Source organism: Rhinopithecus roxellana, chromosome 17 (assembly GCF_007565055.1).
Source record: "Rhinopithecus roxellana isolate Shanxi Qingling chromosome 17, ASM756505v1, whole genome shotgun sequence".
Lineage (NCBI taxonomy): Eukaryota > Metazoa > Chordata > Mammalia > Primates > Cercopithecidae > Rhinopithecus > Rhinopithecus roxellana.
Window position 1 is genome coordinate 63,195,938 of NC_044565.1, and position 25,056 is coordinate 63,220,993.

Genomic DNA, 25,056 nt, shown 5'->3' on the forward strand with positions numbered 1-25,056 from the left:
GCCACTGCACTCCAGCCTGGCTGACAGAGTGAGACACTGTCTCAAAATAAATAAATAAATAAAAATAAAATTACAAAAATCAGCCGGGTGTAATGGTGCACGCCTGTAATACTAGCTAAGTCAGGGAACTGAGGCAGGAGAATTGCTTGAACCCAGGAGGTGGAGGTTGCAGTGAGCCGAGATTGCACCATTGCACTCTAGCCTGGGGGACAGAGCAAGACTCCATCTCAAAAAAAAAAAAAAAAAAATTGTCTGGGGCCACACAGAAACACATAAAATACACTAGCATTAATGATAGCTCATGAGCTAAAAAAAAAAAAAAAAAAAAAAAAAAAATCACCAAAAATTATAATGAGGCCAGGTGCAGTGGCTCATGCCTGTAATCCCAGAACTTTGGGAGGCTGAGGCGGGTGGATCACCTGATGTCAGGAGTTCGAGACCAACCTGGCCAACACGGTGAAACCCCATCTCTACTAAAAATACAAAAAATTAGCCGGGCGTGGTGGCGGGTGCCTGTAGTCCCAGTTACTCAGGAAGCTGAGGCACGAGAATCACTTGAACCCGAGAGACAGAGGTTGCAGTGAGCCGAGATTGCGCCACAACGCTCCACCCTAGGTGACAGAGCAAGACTCTGTCTCAAAAAGAAAAAAAAAAAAAAATCAAGCAGAAATTCTAGAGCTGAAAAATGCAACTGACATGCTGAAGAATACATCAGAATCTTTTAATAGCAGAATTGACCAAACAGAAAAAAGTATTAGTGAGCTTGGAGACAGGCTATTTGAAAATAGACATTCATGGAGACAAAAGAAAAAAACGAACAATGAAGCACATCTGTAAGATCAGAAAACAGCCTCAAAAGTACAAATCTAAGAGTTACTGGCCTTACAGGGGAGACAGAGACAGAAGTAGAAAGTTTATTCAAAGGGATAATAACAGAAAACTTCCCAAGCCTAGAGAAAGATACCAACATTCAAGTAGAAGAAAGTTATAGAACACCAAGCAGATTTAACCAAAGGAAGACTACCTCTAGGCATTTAATAATCAAACTCCTAAAGATCAAGAATAAAGAAAGGCTCCTAAAAGCATCAAGAGGAAAGAAACAAATAACATACAATAGAGCTCCACTATGTCTGGCGGTAGACTTTTCAGTGGAAACCTTACAGGCCAGGAGAGAGTGGCAGGACATATTTAAAATGCTAACATGGCCAGACATGGTGGCTCACGCCTGTAATCTGAGGATTTGGAGAGGCTGAAGCAGGTGGATCACTTGAGGTCAGGAGTTCAAGACCAGCCTGGCCAGTGTGGAGAAACTCCATCACTATTAAAAATACAAAAATTAGCTGGGTATGGTGGTGCACAGCTGTAATCCCAGCTACTCGGGAGGCTGAGGCACAAGAATCACTGGAACCTGGGAGGCAGAGGTTGCAGTCAGCTGAGATTATGCCACTGCACTCCAGCCTGGGTGACAGAGTGAGACTCTGTCTCTAAAATAAAATACAAAAGAAAAGAAAAGAAAGAAATAAAGTTCTGACTGAAACTTTTATCCTAGAATAGTATTATCCAGAAAAAGAAAAAAAAAAAAAATCCTTCAAGCATGAAGGAGAAACAAAGACCTTCCCAGACAAACCAAAGCTGAGGGATTTCATCAACACCAAACCTATCCTATATGAAATGCTAAAGGGAGTTCTTTAATCTGAAAGAAAGGGATGTTAATGAGCAAGAAGAAATCATCTCAAAATACAAAACTCACTGGTAATAGTAAGCACACAGAAAAGCACAGAATAATATAACACTGCAATGGTGGTGTGTAAACTACTCTTATCTTAAATAGAAAGACTAAATGATGAACCAATCAAAAATAATTACAACAACTTTTCAAAAAATAGTACAATAAGACACAAAGAAGAACAACAACAAGTTAAAAAGCAGGGACACAAAGTTAAAGTGTAAAGTTTTCACTAGTTTTCTTTTTGTGTGTTTGTATATGCAATCAGTCTTAACTTGTCATCAGTTAAAAATAATGGGTTACAAGATAGCATTTACAAGCCTCATGGTAACCACAAATCAAAAAACTAACAACAGACTTACAAAAAATAAAAAGAAAGAAAGCAGGCCAGGCGCGGTGGCTCACACTCCCAATGCACACAGAAACCAATACTATGGCATTAGATTTTTGAGAGAAGAAAAGCCTTATTACAAATCAACCAACAAGCTGGGCGCAATGGCTCACACCTATAATCCCACACTTTGGGCGGCCAAAGTGGGTGGATCACCTGAGGTCAGGAGTTTGAGACCAGCCTGACCAATATGGTGAAATCCTGTCTCTACTAAAAATACAAAAATCAGCTGGGTGTGGTGGCATGTGCCTGTAGTCACAGCTACTCAAGAGGCTGAGACAGGAGAATTGCTTGAACCTGGGAGGTAGAGGCCACTGCACTCTGACCTGGGCGATAAAGCAAGACTCTGTCTCAAAAAAAGAAGAAAAAAAAAAACTACAATGAGATATCATCTCATCCCAGTTAAAACAGCTTATATCCAAAAGTCAGGCAATAACAAACGCTGGCAAGGATGTAGAGAAAAGGGAATGCTTGTACTCTGTTGGTGGGAAGGTAAATGGGTACAACTACTATGGAGAACAGTTTGGAGGAGTCTCAAAAAACTAAAAATAGACCTACCACATAATCCAGCAATCCCACTGTTGCATATATACTCAAAAGAAAGGAAACCAGTATATTGAAGAGATATCTGCACTCCCATGTTTGTTGCAGCACTGTTCACATTGGTCAAGATTTGGAAGCAACCTAAGTGTCCATCAACAGATGAATGGATAAAGAAAATGTATTCACACACAATGGAGTAATATTCACCCATATAAAAGAATGAGATCCTGTTATTAGCAACAATATGGATGGAACTGGAGGTTATCGTGCTAAGTGAAATAAACCATGCACAGAAAGACAAATATCACATGTTATCACTTATTTGTGGGATCTAAAAATCAAAACAATTGAACTCATGGAGATGGAGAGCAGAAGGATGGTTACCAGAGGCTGGGAACTATATTGGGAGGGTAAAGGGTAAGTAGGGATGGGGCTAATGGGGACAAAAAAATAGCAAGAATGAGTAAGACCTCATATATGATAGCACAACAAGGGGACTATAGTCAGTAATACTTTAACATACATTTTAAAATAACGAAAAGGGTATAACTGGATTCTTTGTAACATGAGGAATAAATCATTGAGGGGATGGATACCTCATTTTACATTATGTGATTATTATGAATTGCATGCCTGTATCAAAACATCTCATGGACCTCATAAATATATACACCTACTATGTACCTACAAACATTAAAATTAAAAAAAAAAAGATATCAAGACTCCTATTCCTATACTAAGCAGAAATCTGCTGTCATTGGAAGACAGACAGGAAACTGCCATCCAAGAACAACCACAGATACAAGGTCAAGTTTGGCTGCCACAAGGATAAGGAAAAGGAACCACAGGAAAGTCCTGCTCCTGAGGCCTAAGCACACAGAGCTTGCCTAAAACTGAAGCTCCATGAGAAAAACATAGGATATTCCTCTGCCTCCACCAGGAGCCTTGCAATAAGCAACATGCAACAACGGTACACTCCCGTGGGAGAGGCAAGAGCATGGAGAGAACACCCCTCCACTTCTATGATGCCAGCTTGCATGGATAGCTGAAAACTGAGGAAGGAGCAGAAACACTTGAGAAAATCCCTCTGGCACCCCACCCCCATTCTAAGCACAAGGAAAAGCAGCCCAACCAGTAGAGGTATTCAAGCCTGTGGTACACTAAAGGTAACAACAGCAATAACAATACCCAAATCCAACTCAACTCCAACTAGATAAGGCTAATCCTCCACACTAATGCTTGACAGAAGAAGAGGCATATCTATTTCTAGACATAAATACTCCATGAACACTGTTCTTCTACATCAAATATCTGGCACTCAATAAAAAATTGCAAGACATGCACAAAAAGCAAGGGAAAACAAGCCACTGTCAAGCGATAAAGCAATCAAGAGAACTAGATTCATAATGTTGGAATTACCAGATAGGGAGTTTTAAATAATTAATATGGTAAAGAATCTAGTGGAAAAGGTGGACAATATGCATGAATAGATGAAGAATTTCAGAATAAATAAAAACTATCTAAAAATTCAAATAATGCTAGAAATTTGAAAATCATGATATCAAAGATGAAGAGTTCCTTTGATGGGCTCTTCAGCAGACAGGACACAGCTAAGGAAGAACAGTGAGCTCAAAAACAAGTCAGAAATCATCCAACTGAAAAACAAATACGGAAAAAAAGAGTGGAAAAACAGAACAGAGTAAGAGCTATGGCACTGTGAGACATCATCAAGTGATCTAATATACATATAATTGAAGTCTCAGAAGGAAGAAAAAAAGCAGAGAGAATAGGAAATAAGAAATATTTGAAGTGATAATGGTCCAGAATTTTCCCAAAATAATAAAAGATATAAAATCACACATATGAGAACCTCAGAGAACACTAAGATAGAAAGAAAAAAACAAATATAGACAGATCATAATCTAGCTAAGGAAAACCAAAGAGAAAGAGAAAATCTTGAAAGTACCCAAGAAAAAAGAAACATCACATACGGAGAAAGGAAGAATTATAGATTTTTTTAAAAATGAAAATTAAAAAAAATCATAACTATGACAAATTTTATAACAGTCTCAAGAATTTTCAAAGTCCAAAAGGTTCTATAATTTCTAGTATATTAACCATTACCTTCTCCTTTTACAAAATTCACTTTCTATGTATCTTGTAGGCAGTTTCAGCCACTCATTTGGAGTCATAAAGTGCCTTGAATTAGAAATTTGTGGGAATCTGGAATGCAGCTGAGCCTTCTCAACTTCTTTGAATTCTTTTATTGAATATATTTTGCCTGCAGGAAGAATAAAAATCTAAATTAACATCCTTAAATGCAACTGCCATTGTTCTTGGGCTATGAAATCATATAACAATCAGGAACTAAGTACCAGTCTCACACTGAAGAAGAGTTCTTTTTTCATTATCTTTGTCATATTGTGCTTTTTTCAAAGGGTCACGAAATGGTGGGATGGTAACCTACAAGAGAGGCACTTGTGTAAGGACTGAGTTGCAAGTCTGAGTAGTAAACATTTTCAGTCTATTCGAAGCATCCACATACGGATGGCTCTTATGCCGGAAGGGTAAATAATATGGTATTTACAAATAGCAGGCTTACCATTATATTTGTTTAATATATTACAAAGAGATGGGGGTATATCAATACCTCTCTTAAGGCCCTCCAGTCAAAGAGACAAAGTTAGCTCTTGTTTCAAAGTGTGGGTTCAATCTTCAAAAATTATTTTGTTATCATATGTTCCCAAATTTAAAAAATTCCTTTCCCATGCACAAAAGAAAAAATATATCCATATATTCATCTTAATCCCTAACATTGATAATCAACACATAACTAACATTACTGAAAACTTAACCAAGTTATTCAAAATATAGATCATTTGTAAGCCAAGGTATGGAAGCACTGAATCTATGTTAATGGCCATAATTATCAATATCAAAATGACAGTTCTACATATGAAAACAGGATTCACGAACAACAACATTCACATTTAGGCCTAGTCAGGGAGATTCTACCACGAGCTTAAAAGGTCACCCATGTATCTTTCTCATGCTATCAGGCTAGTTTTTCAGGGGTAGTTATAATACACATCATGACTATTAGAGTCAAAATAAACGGCGATCAGACTGCCCAGTATAAGTTTGCTTTTACAGAAGTTATGAAGAGTGCTACTCATAAAATATTAAGAAAATATTAACTTGCTGTAAAAAGGAACAAAAAAAGGTGCTATCATTTTCAGGTATTTGTATGTGACATATTCACATGCGAAGAGCAGATCAAATTTTAAATGACATTAGACTCCGCTGCTGGAGAGTTACTGTGCTCCTCTGGAGGTGTCAGAGCCTTGCTTTTTCATGTTTCTTGTGTCCTTACATTGACATCTGCGCATCTGGGGTAATGGAGGCTTCTTCCTGCTTTTTGGATTTGCTTCCACAGGGAAGGACTTTTTCCTGGAGATGTGTCTATGGTGTTGGATGGGTAGGACACTTTGGCCTTGATCCTGGGTGCATGCAGCAGTGTAGTCTCCATGATTTCTTTGGCTGCAAACTGCGTCAGTGGTGTCTGTGTTTTCCTCGGTGGCTTAGGGTACAGTTATTGGAGGATGTGGTGAGGCTTTGCTGGGGATGGGGACATTAGGCAGGCCAGTACCCAGCCTCAGTAGCAGTGGCAGGCTGAGGGTGCCTGTTCTTGGTCTTCAGAGCAGTATACACTGGTACTGGTGTTACAGGTTCAGGTGGGCCAGTTCTTGGGTCTCCAGGTAGCTTGCCTGGGTGCATGCAGTGGCCATGGTGGGCCAGGTGGATGAGCAGGTTCTTGAACCCCTGGGCAGCAGTCATGGCATGGGCAATGGCAGTAGCAGTGACGAGACAACCCTCCGTCTCCCAAGTGGTCTACACGGGTGTTGGCAGTGGCTGCAACAGGCTGCGTGGGCCAGTCTCCAGACCCGCAGTTGGTGTGTGCAAGAGGGTGCCAGCTGTGGTGGTAGCAGCAGGCTGGTGGGCTCTCGCCAACGGTGGTGGATGAGGCAGGGCAATCCCCCAGCCCCCTGCAGAGTACTCGGGTAGGGGTGCTGGTGGCTGTGTTGTGGCCCTGCTGCTGCGGAGGGCGGGGTTGCTTTCAGTGGCAGCAGGCATGGGCAGGCAGTTAGGGAGTGTATGTTTCAGCCTAGGTGATGCTGCAGGTGGGACCTGTCCTCTGGGCACAAGAAAGTGAGCCATGGCCCCCGTGCTGAAGTCAGCAAGGTTGCTGCCAGCTGCTCACACCTCAGCCCTCTCCGTCTGCAGGCATCCCCCGTGTTAGTCTCACGGCCAAGCAGGCTGCCTCACCTCCCTCTCCTTCCTCACCTTAGATGTTTCCTTGTCACTTCTCTGTGGAATTCCAGTGTTCCTCTTAGATGACATGTTCCAAGTACAATTTTCTACTCTCTATTTTGGTTCTTCTGTGGAGGAGGCAAGTGTCAGATGCCTCAAGCCAGTCCTCTTGAAGCTCTCCGACAGGGTCTCGCTCTGTCGCCCAGGCTAGAGTGCAGTGGCTCACTGCAGCTTCGACCTCCTAGGCTCAGGCCATCCTCCCACCTCCACCTCCCAAGTAGCTGGGACCACAGGTGTGCGCCACCATGTCCAGCTAATTTTTAAAATTTTTTGTAGAGACAGGGTCTACCTATGTTGCCCAGGCTGGTCTTGAACTGCTAGGTTCAAGCCATGCTCCCACCTCAGCCTCTAAAGTGGTGGAAGTGGTGGTGGGATTATAGGCATGAGCCACCGTGCCTGGACCAAATTTGAAGTTTTAAATTGAAGGCAGAAATAAAGAAAAATCTAAAGTTTTATCAACAATTATAAGTCCGGAGACTCCTATCTCTACTGACAGCACATGTACATCATAAATGGAGGTATTATAACCCAGTGGTTCTGAAACTTTTTTTTTTTTGAGACAGAGTCTCACTCTGCTGCCAGGCTAGAGTGCAGTGGTGTGATCTTGGCTCACTGCAACCTCCATCTCCTGGGTTCAAGTGATTCTCCTGCCTCAGCCTCCCGGGTAGCTGGGATTATAGGCGTGAGCCACTGCGCCCGGCTGAAACTATTCTATTTCAAAACGTTGTTGTTATATCCAAATAACGTTTGTGTATATGGCTTAGATCTACTGATATTTACTATATTAGAAAATAAAACAGAAAATTTTAAATTGCTTATTGACTTTAAAATAATAATATGCCTATTGTTTAACATATTTTTCTACAAAAAATAACTCTATTTCCCAAAATAAAACAAAAACTGAGAAGAGTAACATTGTTTTACATTTTTGTAAACTTCTTTATGTCTTGTTTAATAGAAGACAGGCGGATTCTCATATCTGCTTCTGCAAGCAATCTGTTGAGATTTGTTCAGTTGTCGTATATGAAGAAAATCCATATAGAGATATGTAGTTGAAAAAGGTAGGAGTATTTTAACAGCCTTTTAAGATCATTGTGGATATTTGTTTTTGATATTATACCTAAACTCAGTAAGAGATAGTTTCTTAAAGGTTAGTTACAATGTGGAATTTGAAACCATATCTATGAATTTTTCATACTCTTCTACTAAGTCCATTAGTCTATTTTGCACTTCGAATGAATCTTTTTTCAACGCATAATTTTGTAACATTTGGGGGGAAATTGGATCATGGAGTTATGCAAGAGCTTCCAAATGTTTGTACATTTTATTACTTAATATCAAAGAATCACATTCATTAATATCATTACCAATTTCATCAGTAAAGTCTTTTGAGTATTGGGACACTGTCACACTTCTGATGGTGAATATGAGTGTTCCAAAATTCCAAATGTTTTGCTTGAAAGCTCACCTTTTATCATTGGCAACAAATATTGCCAGTAGTTTTTCCCAAAGTGACAAGCTGACTTCATTCATTTTCCAGAAAATATCTGCCAAATACCCAAGACTTACTAACCATAGTTTGCAAGTCATTCTTTCAAGTAAAAATGGTGTTTCACGAAAGAAATTTTAAAAAGCAGCCAGTTCAGCTCACAATTCAAGCAATCCTCCATATTTCAGTATGCAGCAGAAGTGCTCTTTGCATACTCCTATTTCATCACAAAAAATATCTAAAAGATGTGTACTGAAGGAGCAAGACTTAGTAAAGTTAATAATTTTAAAGTAGAGCTGCACAAAGTACATGCAAAGAAATGCTTAAGATCCATCTGAAGGGAAGGAATCAAGCCTCTATGTTCCTAAAGTCAGATCTGTCCCACTCCCAGGAAAGGAAGATAGACAGGGTCATTTGGGTTGGTATGAAATCAGGTGTTCTGGGCCATCTCAAGCCCTACTGCTGAAAGAAGAGGCAGGATGAACCTTTTCTGTACTGGGGAAATTGAAAGGGGGAAAGGAGGTAACGTTGGATATCTCCACTTGATAACCCAGAATTGAGAATAAGGACAAGCTTACAGACCCTGCAGCAGCTCAGAAGCAGGGTCTGGGAGGTGCCAGGTCCATAAAGAGTACGGAGCAAGACACCAGGACGCCAGCCTGTGGAGCCTACCCAAGACGCTCTCAGGTGGAGTCTCTGCCAGACATGGGTAAGGACCTGGATCTGAAGACATGGAACAGCAATGCTGGGTCTACAAATGGGGCCAGCACCTGAGCTACGGCATGTGACCATAAGGAATAACAACCATAGTACAACCTGGACCTGGGACCAGAGATGTGCCCCATCAAGAACTGGGAGGCTGCGGGACCATTTTGTAGGATGACACAAGCCCACAGCATGACGGTACAACTCAAGGTTGAATGCCTCAAAAAACAATTAATATTGGACTTCTCACTGATTTGCACACGTGAGGGCCAATACCAGTTCTAATAAAACCTCTCTAAAAAGGGTAAAAATTATCCCCTAAACACCATTTTAAAAAATAGTATCTAGGCTGGGCACGGTGGCTCACACCTGCAATCCCAGCACTTTGGGAGGCCGACGCGGGAGGATCCCGAGGTCAGGAGTTCAAGACCAGCCTGACCAATATGGTGAAACCCCGTCTCTACTAAAAATACAAAAATTAACCAGGCCTGGTGGTGTGCGCCTGTAATCCCGGTTACTAGGGAGGCTGAGGCAGGAGAATCGCTTGAACCTGGGAGGTGGAGGCTGCAGGAGCTGAGATCGCACCATTGCACTCCAGCCTGGGCAACAGAGTGAGACTCTATCTAAAAAAAAAAAAGAAAAAAAAATGGTATCTATTTCATATGTGCAATAAACCTTTTAAAATAATTTGTGTCACTAAATTAACTTGAATGCAATGCGATTATATTTTTTCAGCCATAAAATTTTTCTTTCTTTTTTTTTTTCCCAGACAGCATCTCACTCACTCTGTTGCCCAGGCTGGAGTGCAGTGGCACTCAATCTTGACTTACTGCAGCCTCCACTTCCCAGGTTCATGTGATTCTCCTGCCTCAGCCTCCTGAGTAGCTGGGACTATAGGTGCATGCCACCACACCCAGCTACTTTTTGTATTTTTAGTAGAGACACGATTTCACCATGTTGGCCAGGCTGGTCTTGAACTCCTGACCTCAGGTGATCCACCCGCCTCAGCCTCCCAAAGTGCTGGGATTCCAGGCCACCATGCCAGCTGTCATAACATTTTTCTAGAGATCTATTGTACAACATGATGGCTATAGTTAATAACAAGGTATTGTATTCTTGAAAATTGCAAAGAGAGTATTTTATGTGTTCTCACTTAGAAAAAAGCCAGTGTTTGTGAGGCAATGTATGTTCATTGGTTTAGTCATTCCACAATGTACACATATTTCAAAACAACATTTTATACAAGATAAGGCCAGGCGCAGTGGCTCAAGCCTGTAATCCCAGCACTTTGGGAGGCCAAGGAGGACAAATCGCTTGAGGTCAGGAATTTGAGACCAGCCTGGCCAACATGGTGAAACCTCATCTCTACTAAAAATACAAAAATTAGCCGGGCGTAATGGCTCATGCCTATAATCACAGTTACTCAGGAGGCTGAGGTGGGAGAATCTCTTGAACCCAGGAGGTGGAGGTTGCAATGAGCAGAGATTGCGCCACTGCACTCCAGCCTGGGTGACAGAGTGAGACTCTGTCTGAAAAAAACAAAACAAAACAAAACACCACATCTGTGCTCTGCTATTTACAGCTGGGTGACTTTGACAAGTGACCTGAGCCTCACTTGTCTCATCTGTGACTTACCTCATACAGTAGCAGCGAAGATGAAATAAATGTGAAAAAAACCCTAAGACTTGGTTAATCCTTCAGTGCAAGGTTAATTAATTCTGCTATTAGTAACAGAATACCATGCAATGAAGAAAATTATATATTTATATTTTGACAAAGAAGCAAATAATAAACTATTGAGGGAGGAGAAGCCCATTATAAAACCAAATGTAACTCCATTCTTATAAAATAAAAATGTGAATATATACACACATATAGAAAGAAATCTAGATAGATATACAGAAAACTGTTAATGAGTTAACATCATAATGCATTAATTCTGGGTAATGGAATTTTGGTTTTTTCTTTTTTCTTTTTTTGAGACGGAGTCTTGCTCTGTCGCCCGGGCTGGAGTGCAGTGGCCGGATCTCAGCTCACTGCAAGCTCCGCCTCCCGGGTTTATGCCATTCTCCTGCCTCAGCCTCCCGAATAGCTGGGACTACAGGCGCCCACCACCTCGCCCGGCTAGTTTTTTGTATTTTTTAGTAGAGACGGGGTTTCACCGTGTTAGCCAGAATGGTCTCGATCTCCTGACCTCGTGATCCGCCCGTCTCGGCCTCCCAAAGTGCTGGGATTATAGGCTTGAGCCACCGCGCCCAGGGGTTTTTTATTTTCTCAATTTGAAAATCAATTTACTTATTTACCTATCATGAAAATGTGTTACTTTTGTAACAAATTTAAAAGTCTATGGAATTTTTAAACGCTACCTATTACCCAATCATTATCCAGTATTTTCCACCTTTTTTTTTTTTTTTCTTTTTGAGACGGAGTCTCGCTCTGTCACCCAGGTTGGAGTGCAGTGGCCGGATCTCAGCTCACTGCAAGCTCCGCCTCCCGGGTTTATGCCATTCTCCTGCCTCAGCCTCCCGAGTAGCTGGGACTACAGGCGCCCGCCACCTCGCCCAGCTAGTTTTTTGTAATTTTTAGTAGAGACAGGGTTTCACCGTGTTAGCCAGGATGGTCTCGATCTCCTGACCTCATGATCCGCCCGTCTCGGCCTCCCAAAGTGCTGGGATTACAGGCTTGAGCCACCGCGCCCGGCCTATTTTCCACTTTTATCCCAAAGTGCTGGGATTACAGGCTTGAGCCACCGCGCCCGGCCTATTTTCCACTTCTATGGAGATTTAATTTACTTTGGCCTTTGGCTTTTTGTTCCTTTCTAAGATTGGGCAATGGGAAACTATGCTTAAAATGTTACTCCACTTCTAGGGAGTCACTTAAGGACTGCTCATGTATTAGGGCTGCTCAAAACAACTAAAGACATAATACCAAAGTTAAAAAAGAAATCTACCCTACCTTCAGAAAATTGGGGTCCTTCTTGCTCATATAAAAGGGATCATACTCTTTTGGATCATAATGTTCTATAAATGCATTTCCCTATAGCAAGGAAATAAAACCACACACAAGAACAAGAGGTGCACAGTTAATTTTGAGCATATCAGGACTTGAGAGTCAAACACACAGTATCATTCTTATGCTTGAAAGCGGCATCAGTGACAAATGCAAAAAGAAAGAGAAGGCTACATTTGAAATTTAATTTATTCAACCAATAAGGTATAGTGAAGAAAGGAATCTACTTAAAATCTGTAAGATTTTAATAAAGAATTTTGGAACACTAAAAGATTTGGGAATTTGTTTTTAAATGCTTACTAGTCAAACATCTCAGATTTTTAAAAAATCTAGATGAACAGCTATATTTTAGAGCTTTGCAAATAATCAAGTTCCAGAACAAAAGAAAAATATGTCCTGAAACCAGAGTCCAAATTATTTATTTATTTATTTTGTAATTTTATTTATTTTTTTTTTTCTTTTTTTTTTTTTTTTTGAGACGGAGTCTCGCTCTGTTGCCCAGGCTGGAGTGCAGTGGCCGGATCTCAGCTCACTGCAAGCTCCGCCTCCCGGGTTTACGCCATTCTCCCGCCTCAGCCTCCCGAGTAGCTGGGACTACAGGCGCCCGCCACCTCCCCCCGCTAGTTGTTTTTTTTTTTTTTTTTTTGTATTTTTTAGTAGAGACGGGGTTTCACTGTGTTCGCCAGGATGGTCTCGATCTCCTGACCTCGTGATCCACCCGTCTCGGCCTCCCAAAGTGCTGGGATTACAGGCTTGAGCCACCGCACCCGGCCTTTTTTTTTTTTTTTTGAGACAGAGTCTTGCTCCATCACCCAGGCTGGAGTACAGTAGTGTGATCTCGGCTCACTGCAATCTCCACCTCGCAGGTTCAAGCGATTCTCCTGCCTCAGCCTCCCAAGTAGCTGGGATTACAGGTGCCCACCACCATGCCTGGCTAATTTTTATATTTTTAGGAGAGACAGGGCATCACCATATTGGCCAGGCTGGTCTCTAACTCCTGACCTCAGGTGATCCACCTGCTTCGGCCTCACAAAGTGCTGGGATTACAGGTGTGAGCCATGTACCCAGCCCAAATTTTTTAACTTGATAATTCAAATTAATAATTACATGAGAAGGCCTGGGCGCAGTGGCTCACGCCTGTAATCCCAGCAGTTTGGGAGGCCGAGGTGGGCGGATTACCTGAAGTCGGGGGTTTGAGACCAGCCTGACCAACAGGGAGAAACCCCATCTCTACTAAAAATACGAAATTAGCCAGTGTGGTGGTGCATGCCTGTAATTCCAGCTACTTGGGAGGCTGAGGCAGGAGAATTGCTTGAAGCCGGGAGGTGGAGGTTTGCAGTGAACCCAGATCGCGCCATTGTACTCCAGCCTGGGCGACGAGCAAAACTCCGTCTCAAATAATAATGATGATAATAATAATAATATTAATAATTACATGGGGAAAACACAGAAAAATGGTTCTAATGTACACAATTAAACCTAATCTTCTTTATCTGTCCTTTCCAAATGTCCTGGGTTTAAGAATACTTTATGCTATTATATAACAGGGCATAGATTATACATATGTAGAGGGGACAGGGACAGACTGACTGGATGATTATAAATGAACAAAGATGACATGAGGCTTTAAATCAACTGAAAAAAGCATCAAATGATCTCTTAGTACCTTTTTATTTACATGTTTTAAAAAGCCATCTAATTCCTCTTGCCTCCTCTTTTTAATCTTCTTATGTGAGCAAACTTTTTCTATAATTTTCTTCTGAAGAGGATCTGCCACATGGTCAACCCATCTTTTATATAACATCTCCTTTCTTCTTGCATTTAAGAAGGCATGATGTTGTAAATACTTATTTAGTTCCTAGTAAACAGTGGTAGAAAAGACAAATACATTATCCTAAAGCTTTCTTGTTCTAAAATTTTCCAAAACTTAAACTTCATAAGTTTAAATTACTCCTAAGAATAACACACAAAGACATTCATTAATTCAATCATTTCTTTGGCTTTAACTTCTACTGTGACATACACTCTGCTGCAAATAAGGAAAACACAGGTATTTGGGGCAACATGCGTGCTCTCCCTGGGGAGAAAGACTAAAGAACAAATCAAAAGCAAGGCAAGGTGGTGCCTGCCTATATTTCTAGCTACCTGGGAGGCTGAAGCTAGAGAATCGCTTGAGCCCAGGACTTCAAGGCTGCAGTACACTATGATTGGGACACTGCACTCTAGCCTGGGCAACATAGTGAAAACTCATCCCTAAGAAACAAACAAATTCACGAACAGTGGGAGGGGGAATATAACAAGATGTATATTTATATATGATGCATATATATGTGGCATACTATAAATAAAATAACTGAAAACAGAGGAGAGAAAAACTATTTCCTAGATTCTTAAAAGATTCCCAGTTTGGTGGGCCTCAGAAATTTAAACAGACCTACCATAAGACCCAACAATTCCCCTCCTAACCAAATGAATGAAAATCCAGGACTCAAACAGATACTTGTATACCAGTGTTCATTCCAGCATTATTCACAATAGCCAAAAGGTGGAAATGATCCAAGTATCCATCAACAGATGAACAGATAAAATGTGGTATATACAAACCACATTTATTTATATGTGTAATATGGAACATTATTCAGCCATAAAAAGGAATGAAGTTCTGATATATGCTACAATGTGAATGAACTTTGAAAATAGTATGCCAAAGTGAAATAAGTCAGACACAAATGGACAAATAGTATAGGATTCCACATATATAAACTATCTAGAATAGCCAAAATTCATAGAGACAGAGGGTAGATTAGAGGTTACCAAGTGCCTGGGGGAGGGAGAAATGAGGAGTCACTGCTTACTGAATACAAACTTTCAGTTTGGAGTAACGAAAAGGTTTTGGAAATAGTGGTGGTGGTTGTACAACATTATGAATGTAATTAATGACACTGAATAGTACACTTAAAAATGGTTAAAATGGCAAATTTTATATTGTGTATATTTACTTTTATATTGCATACATTAAAAAAAATGATTAATTTTTTTCCAAAGCCAAGACTCCCAAAGTGGGAGACATTTGGGCTGGGCCTTTAAGAATGAGGAGTTAGGCTACGTGCGATAGCTCACGCCAGTAATCCTAGCATTTCGGGAGGCCAAAGCAGGAGGATCACATGAGCCCAGGAATTCAAGACCAGCCTGGGGAAAATAGTCAGACTCTGTCTCTACAAAAAAATTAAAACTTGGCCAGGAGTGGTGGTAATCCCACACCTGTAATCCCAGCACTTTGGGAAGCCAAGGTGGGCAGAACACTTGAAGTCAGGAGTGCGAGGCCAGCCTGGCCAACATGGTGAAACCACATCTCTCTCTACTAAAGAAACAAAAGTTAACTGGGCATGCTGGCACATGCCTATAATCCCAGCTACTTGGGAAGCTGAGGCAGAACTGCTTGAACCCAGGAGGTGGAGGTTGCAGTGAGCCAAGATAGTGCCATTGCACTTCAGCCTGGGCAAAGAAGTGAGACTCCATTTCAAAAAAAAAAAAAAAAAATTAAAACTTAGCTGGGCTTCATGGCTCACACCTGTAACCCCAACTACTCGGGAGGCTGAGGCAGGAGAATTGAGCCCAGGAGACCAAGGCTGCAGAGAGCTGTAATTGTGCCATTGCACTCTAGCCTGGGTGACAGAGTGAGACTCTGTCTCAAAAAAAAAAAAAAAAAAGAATAGTTATCCAGGAAGAGAAGGGATGGCAGAAAAAGAGGAAGAAAAACATTCTATGAAAAAAGAAAAAAGGAAAAAAAAACCTTCAGTACAACTGACCTCCAGATTAAAAAAAAAAAAAAAAAAAAAAAAGGCAAGAGTAAAGAGGCAGAAGTGTAGCATAACCTAATCCAAGTGGAGAGTAGCCTGCAAAGAAGGTGCTTGATTAGGCTACAAATTAATTCATTCTCACCAAACCTTCTTATCCAGCTTTCATATAGCAAATAAAGTCTTGTGACTACTAGGATGAACGTGAACTTCAAAATGAAAAAAATAAAATATTAAGAACCCTGAGAGGTCTGCTAGGCCAAGTCCCTCCCTAACCTCTGGCCATAGCACACTTCAGCCATTCCCAATGTTAGTTCCTTTTCTTTTTAAAGAACTCTAAAGAAATTTCTTAAAAATAAAAACAGGTTACCCACTCCAGTGTCCCCGGTGTTTAGTACACTTCACATGGATGTTCTTCTTGTCACATTAAGCCCATCCTGGCTCAGTGTAGCCCTGTTCTATGTATATCTGAATAATAATTACTCAGTGTGTTCTGCTAACAGCTCTTAAGGATTAGCTCATTTGTAGCGACTGCTGAAACCCACTAGGACAAAGAAACAAGTGAGTAGAGGGAAATTCCTGTGCCTCTCTGTGAAGGAATTCCCACAAAGTATAGGAAGGGAGGAAGTCCATTAAAGCAATCTCAGACATCCCTTAAGGTGAATTCCAGGTGCAAGGCAGTATTCTTTTAGTTCTTTTTTCCATATTTTCTAAATAGTTTTTATATGATATGCTACATATAAAAAGGAAAAACTACATTCAATTTTTAACTGAGATGCATTTTGTAGCCAGTTCTTACCTTAATTACATAATTTTCTCTGTATAATATTGATTGAACAGCTGCCTCAGTATCTTCTTTAGCTAAGACCTGAAAGGACAGAATTAAACTTTGAAAAGAAAATCTTTAAAAACTATTAGTGCTATCTGGAATCATTATATTTAGCATGACAGACATATCCCTGGAAAGTTCTCTATGCATGCAGTTTGCAGTTTGTCTTCTCCAAATCATATCATCGAGTGCTTTTATTTATTTATATATTTTTTTGGAGACAGAGTCTTGTTCTGTTGCTTAGGCTGCTGGAGTGCAGCAGCACCATCTCGGCTCACTGCAACCTCCAGTGGGTTCAAGCGATTCTCATGCCTCAGCCTCCCAAGTAGCTGGGATTACAGGTGTGCAACACATGCCTGGCTAATTTTTGTTTTCTTAGTAGAGACAGGGTTTTATCATGTTGGCCAGGCTGGCTCAAACTCCTGGCCTCAAGTGATCTGCCTGCCTCAGCCTCCCAAAGTGCTGAGATTACAGGCCTGAGCCACCATGCCCAGCCCATCAAGTGCTTTTGAAACAGTATTTCAACCTGTCTGCTCTTGGCTACAGCAAAATGTAACTCAGCTCACAGATATTTTGAGTCCCAAAATGGTCAAATGTCTTTCCCAGAGTCACATGGTAGATAGAATCCATCTTTTTTCACATCTTATAAAATGCTTCTACTTTTCCGGGTTAAAATAGATTAAATTAGACCTTTATTTGAGGCTTTCTGACTATGTAAGACTTACTGATCTTCCAGCCTTGATTCTTACAGAACTAGCTAAGAATATGTCAACAGTTTCACCAAAAGCTTAGTGCCACCTAAGGCAAACTCTATACATAGAAGAAATGTCACTAGTGAGCAACAACACAAGGTCTTAGAAAGACTTTCTATTCAATCTCCTGCTCTTCTTTGTGTTCTTCCATAATGAATTCACCCACTAATTTTGTTTTTGAAAATTACTGAAACATAAGCCTATGGATATAATAAATCAAGGAAATGAGTTACATTTTTATTCATTAACTTACAACTGTATATAAAATGTAAAATTATAATTAAACAAGTAATTGGATCTTCTCAAAATGAAAGAAAGCTCTTATTAAAATAAAAGGAAACATATTTATTTAATTAATTTTTCCAAGACCACTGACAAATTACCCAAAAGACTGAAACAAATTTCTTAGACAGTATTGACATAAATATAATCATAATAAATTTATTTATCATTAGCAAATATGGCTATCAAATAAATATTAATAATAAATTTTATTTGTATGTACTTATTTTGGAGACAGAGTCTTGCTCTGTCACTTAGGCTGGAGTGCAGTGGTCTGATCATAGCTTACTGTACCCTCAAATTCCTGAGCTCAAGCAATGCTTCTGCCTCAGCCTCTCAAAGTGCTAAGATCACAAGCATGAGCCACCACTACGCCCAGCCAAATACTATTTTTATATACAAGTCACATTTTCAGATTTTGAAATAACACAATCTTTAGGGAATAGTGATATTAGTGACAAAATTATGACAGCATTGTTCCATTTTTATAACAAATTTCCACAATTATTAAATACCTGCCAGAAAATGGAAGAGGTTGATTTCTAGCACAGAATTGCCTTTGAGATCCTCTTGTAATTACATAAAAATAAAACATTCTCAAGTTAACTGTCAGTGGAAGTAGTTGTCTTCAGTCCCACTGCTTTTATTTCCAGAACAGATGAGTAAAATCTCATCTAAGAACTGTCCTTCCCCATTAACATCCAAAGAAGCCAAGGCTCATGGGAGCTAAGCAACAACTAGAAGCATAGAAAACTCAAATGAGTCTACTCTAGTTTGTTTTCTTTGTTATTTTTGCCTCATAGAGTTGCCCTTCCTGGTAAGTCTGTATTCAGATAGGGGGTAGTGAATTAACATTCCAGATAAAAAATATATATATAAAAAACAACAAACTGAAGACACTGGAGAGTTATCAAAAAGCAGGGAGTTACTGAATGCTATTCAGCACCAGGAAAAAACAAAAACAAACAAACAAACAAAACAGCACTAGATGAATTTCCAGTTTTTTGTTAACTTGCCTGAGGAAGGGCCTTAGTCTGAGCTAAAGGAGGTGGCTAAAACTCAGATAGAAACATGCGGCCTAACTGGTTCAGAAATTAGAAGACAGAGTTTGGGGCATTCATGGGAGCTGGAAGGTGAAAGGAAAAATACTGGAAAGGAGGGAGCCAAAAAAGGGATGCCACAAATTCTGCAAATGAACTCTGACCAAATATCTGGCAAACTCTTAAACTGTACATGCATAAGGCAGACTCCATGTAGCCCAGCTAAAGATTAAAAAAGACTAAACAGTGACTTCATCTGCTGCCAACTTCAGGAAAAACAAGTTTGGAGTTTGAGTTCAGCCAAGATAACTGCTTCCTAAAACAAAAACTAAATATTCTTCAGAGGAATATAACAGAATCCTGACCCTCCACAATGTATCATTCATAATGTTCAAAATGTAATCTAGAATTACTAGATACATAAAGAAACAGAGAAATGTGACCCATACTTAAGAAAAAGGCAATCAATGGAGACTAACTCTGAAATGACCCAAATGTTGGAATTAGACAACAAGGATTTTGGGGGCAGGGCTGAGATAGCTGACTAGAAGCAGTATCATCAGAGGCTCCCATCGAAAAAAACCATAACAGCATGTGAATCCTGTACCAGCAACCAAAGTACCCAGGTTCTGTCATCAGAACTGACTAAGTGGCTGGCATGACCCACAGAGAGGAAGGAAGAACAGTGTGGTGTGGCGGCCACCTGAGAACCACACAGGGCAGAGGAGCCCCCACCCCCCAGCCAAGGGAGGCAGTGAGTGAGTGTGCTACTCAGCCTGGGAAAACATGCTTTTTCCACGGGACTGTGCAACCCACGGATCAGCAGATCCCATTCGTGAGCCCACGCCACCAGGGCCTAGGATCCCAACCGCGGAGCCGTGCAGGTTCTCAACAGCTTCTAAGCTAGAATCTGCTTAAGCTTGCTGAGTTCCCGTGGGGAGGGACGACCAGCACCACAGCTGAGGCTGCCTGCTGTCTAAGCCATTTGAGCTCCTTGTGGGAGGGGTGACAGCCAACACTGGGACTGATAGCCACCTAACACACTAAGCTCCCAGGGTCAGGGAAGGGAGCCATCTTTATAGCTCCAGGCCCCACTTTTTCCCTGCTGCAGCCAGGGAGGCTAGACAGCTTGGTCCCAAGAGGTATCCCCCACCAGCCCAACACACCGGCTGTGGCAGACGGTGGACAGAGTGCCTCTTCAGGCCTGACCTTGACCCATCCCTCCTCACTGGGTAGTGCCTCCCTGCAGGAACTCCAACAACTCCAGCCAGGGGCTCAGGGACAGAATGCTGATCTCCCTGGGCCTGAGCCCCTAGGGGTAGGGGTGGCCGCAGCCTCCACAGACCAGCAGACTTAGTTTTTGCTCCTGCTAGTTCTGAGGAATCCAGGCAGCCCAGATAAGTGGGTTTCCTCGCAATGAAGCACACCCCCTTCACCAAGGGACAGTCAAAGTGCTTCATTAAACAAGTCCTGCTCCCTGCGCCAGCCAACTGGGTAAGACCCTCCAACAGGGGTTGTCAGACACCCTATACAGGAGCATTCCTACTGGCATCAGGTTGGTACCCTCGAGGTTAGGGATCCCAGAAGAAGGAGAAGGCACCTATCTTTGCTGTTCTCCAGCCTTCTCAAGTGACATCTCCAGGTGCAGGAGTGAACCAGATTAATAGGGCCTGAAGTGAACCCCCAGCAAACTGCAGCATCTCCACAGAAGAGAGACCTGACCATTGCAAGAAAAACAGAAAGCAACAATAATAGCATCAACACAAAAAAAAAGTCCCCAGAAAAACCCATCCAAGGGTCAGCAGCCTCAAAGATCAATACTAGACAAACTCATGAAGATGACAAAGAATCAATCAAAAAATGCTGCAAACCCAAAAGGCCAGAGTGCCTCTTCTCCTCCAAATGATTGCAACGCCTCTCCAGCAAAGGCACAGAACTGGACAGAGGATGAAATGGACAAATTGACAGAAGTAGGCTTCAGAAGGTGGGTAATAACAAACTCCACTGAGCTGAAGAAGCATGTTCTAACCCAATGCAAAGAAGCTAAGAACCTTGGTCAAAGGTTACAGGAGCTGCTAACTAGAATAACCAGTTTAGAGAGGAACATAAATCACCTGGTGAAGCTGAAAAACACAGCAAGAGAACTTCGTGAAGCACACACAAGTTATCAATAGTCAAACAGACCAAGTGGAAGGAAGAATATCAGAGTCTGAAGACCATCTTGTTGATATAAGGCATGCAGACAAGATAAGATAAAAAAGGAATGCAATAGGACAAACAAAACCTCCAAGAAATATGGGACTATGTAAAAAGACCAAACCTAAGATTGACTGGAGTACCTGAAACAGGCGGGGAGAATGGAACCAAGTTGGAAAACACACTTTAGGATATTATCCAGGAGAACTTCTCCAACCTAGTAACACAGGCCAACATTCAAATTCAGGAAATACAGAGAACACCACTAAGATACTCCATGAGAAGATCAACCCCAAGACACACAATTATCAGATTCTCCAAGGTTGAAATGTAGGAAAAAATGTTAAGGGCAGCCAGAGAGAAAGGCCAGGTCACCTACAAAGGGCAGCCCATTAGACTAACAGCAGACCTCTCAGCAGAAACCCTACAATCCAGGAAACAGTGGGGCCAATATTCAACGTTCTTAAAGGAAAGAATTTTCAACCCAGAAATTCATATCTAGCCAAACTAAGCTTCATAAGTGAAGGAGAAATAAAATCCTTTCCAGACAACCAAATGCTGAGTGATTTCATCACCACCAGGCGTGCCTTGCAAGAGCTCCTGAAGGAAGCACTAAATACGGAAAGGAAAAAACCACTAGCAACCACTGCAAAAACACACCAAAATATAAAGACCAATGACACTATGAAGAAACTGCATCAACTAATGTGTAAAATAACCAGATAGCATCATGATCACAGGATCAAATTCACATATAATATTAACCTTAAATGTAAATGGGCTAAATGACCCAATTAAAAGACACAGACTAGCAAATTGGATAGCGTCAAGACCCATCCATGTGCTCTATTCAGGAGACCCATCTCTCATGAAAAGACACACATAGGCTCAAAATGAAGGAAAGTAGGAAAATGTACCAAGCAAATGGAAAGCAAAAAAAACGCAAAGGTTGCAATCCTAGTCTCTGATAAAGCAGACTTTAAATGAACAAAGACGAAAAAAGACAAAAAGGGCATTACATAATGGTAAAGGGATTAATTCAACAAGAAAAGCTAATTATCCTAAATATATATGCACCCAATACAGGAGCACTCAAATTGATAAAACAAGTTCTTAGAGACTTACAAAGAGACTGAAACTCCCAAACAATAATAGTGGGAGACTTTACACTGCAAATATTTGATTGACAGATCAAATATTTACAAACTGTAAAATATTTACAAACACCCCACTGTAAATATTTGACAGATCAATGAGACAGAAAATTAACAAGGATATTCAGGACTTGAACTCAGCTCTGGATCAAGCGGACCTAACAGACATCTACAGAACTCTCCACCCCAAATCAACATAATATACACTCTTCTCAGTGCCACATGGTCCTTATTCTAAAATCAATCACATGCTTGGAAGTAAAACACACCTTAGCAAATGCAAAAGAACTCAAATCATAACAAACAGTCTCTCAGACCACAGTGCAATCAAATTAGAACTCAGAATTAAGAAACTCACTCAAGGCCAGGTGGAGTGGCTCATGCCTGTAATTCCAGCACTTTGGGAGCATGAGGCAGGTGGATCACGAGGTCAGGAGTTCAAGACCAGCGTGGCCAAGATGGTGAAAACCCGTCTCTACTAAAAATACAAAAATTAGCCAGGCACAGTGGTGCATGCCTGTAATCCCAGCTACTTGGGAGGCTGAGGCAGGAGAATTGCTTGAACCTAGGGGCAGAGGTTGCAGTGAGCAGAGATTGTGCCACTGCCCTCCAGCCTGGGCAACAAAGTGAGACTCTTATCTCAAAAAATAAAAAGAAAGAAAAGATAAAGAAAAAAGAAACTCACTCAAACCATACAACTACATGGAAATTGAACATGCTCCTGACTGACAATGACTCCTGGGTAAATAATGAAATTAAGGCAAAAATAAAGAAGTTCTTTGACATCAATGAAAACAAAAAGACAATGTACCAGAATCTCTGGAACACAGCTAAAGCAGTGATAACAGCGAAATTTATAGCACTAATTGCCCACATAAGCAAGCTAGAAAGATCTCAAATCGACACCCTAACATCACAATTAAAAGAGCTAGAGAAGCAAAAGCAAACAAATTCAAAAGCTAGCAGAAGACAAGAAATAACTAAGAACAGAATGAAGGAGATATAGACATGAAAAACCCCTTCAAAAAAATCCATGAATCCAGGAGCTAGTTTTTTGAAAAAAATTAACAAAATAAATAGACCGCTAGCTAGACTAATGAAGTAGAAAACAGAGAAGAATCAAACAGATACAATAAAAAATTATAAAAGGGATATTTTCATCCTGACCCCACAGAAATACAAACCACCATCAGAGAATACCATAAACACCTCCATGCAAATAAACTAGAAAATCTAAAAGAAATGGATAAATTCCTGGACATATACACCTCCCAAGACTAAACGAGGAAGAAGTCGAATCCCTGAATAGACAAATAACAAGTTCTGAAATTGAGGCAGTAATTAATAGCCTACCAAAAAAAAAAAAGAAAAGAAAAGAAAAGAAAAAAAAAAACAAGCCCAGGACCAGAGGGATTCATAACTGAATTGAATTCTACTAGAAATACAAAGAAGAGCTCATACCATTCCTTCTGAAACTATTTCAGACAACTGAAAAGGAGGGACTCCTCCCTAACTCATTTTAAGAGGCCACCATCATCCTGATACCAAAATCTGGCAGAGACACAACAAAAAAAGGAAACTTCAGGCCAATATTCCTGTTGAACTACAATGTGAAATTGTCAATAAAATACTGGCAAACCAAATCCAGCAGCACATCAAAAAGCTTATCCACCACGATCAAGTCGGCTTCATCCCTGCAGTGCAAGGCTGGTTCAACACATGCAAATCAATAAACATAATCCATCACATAAACAGAACCAATGATAAAAACCACATGATCATCTCAATAGATGCAGAAAAGGCTTTCAATAAAATTCAACATCCCTTCATGTTAAAAACTTTCAATAAACTAGGTATTGATGGAACATATCTCAAAATAATAAGAGCTATTTATGACAAACTCACAGCCAGTATCATACTGAATAGGCAAAAGCTGGAAGCATTCCCTTTGAAAACCAGCACAAGACAAGGATGCCCTCTCTCACAATTCCTATTCAACATATTACTGGAAGTTCTGGCCAGGACAATCAGGCAAGAGAAAGAAATAAAGGGTATTCAAATAGGAAGAGAAGAAGTCAAATTGTCTCTGTTTGCAGATGACATGATTCTATATTTAGAAAACCCCATCATCTCAGGCCAAAGACTCCTGAAGCTGATAAGCAACTTCAGCAAAGCCTCCAAATACGAATTTGATGTGCAAAAATTACAAGCATTCCTATACACCAACAATAGACAAGCAGAGAGCCAAATCATTAATAAACTCCCATTCACAATTGCTACAAAGAAAATAAAATACCGGCCGGGCGTGGTGGCTCAAGCCTGTAATCCCAGCACTTTGGGAGGCTGAGACGGGTGGATCACGAGGTCAGGAGATCGAGATCATCCTGGCTAACACAGTGAAACCCCGTCTCTACTAAAAAATACAAAAAAACTAGCCGGGCAAGGTGGTGGGCGCCTGTAGTCCCAGCTACTCGGGAGGCTGAGGCAGGAGAATGGCGTAAACCCGGGAGGCGGAGCTTGCAGTGAGCCGAGATCCGGCCACTGTACTCCAGCCTGGGCAATAGAGCGAGACTCCGTCTCAAAAAAAAAAAAAAAGAAAGAAAGAAAATAAAATAACCTAGGAATACAGCTAACAAGGGATGTGAAGGACCTCTTTCAGGAGAACTACAACCACTGCTCAAGGAAATAAGAGAGGACAGAAACAAATGGAAAAACATTCCATGCTCATGGATAGGAAGAATCAATATCATGAAAATGGCCATACTACCCAAA

The 25,056-nt window shown here is 40.9% G+C and overlaps 1 protein-coding gene across 1 annotated transcript in view; it reads right to left on the bottom strand.

Moving 5' to 3' along the window:
• Positions 1–25,056, bottom strand: part of FAM228B (family with sequence similarity 228 member B) — a 49,015-nt gene that overhangs the window by 18,350 nt on the left and 5,609 nt on the right. Inside the window, 5 exon segments of the mRNA XM_010358491.2 lie at positions 4,785–4,941; positions 5,036–5,123; positions 12,181–12,261; positions 13,901–14,092; positions 16,831–16,899. Of these exon segments, the coding sequence (XP_010356793.2) occupies positions 4,785–4,941; positions 5,036–5,123; positions 12,181–12,261; positions 13,901–14,038 (464 nt within the window). The 5' untranslated portion in view covers positions 14,039–14,092; positions 16,831–16,899.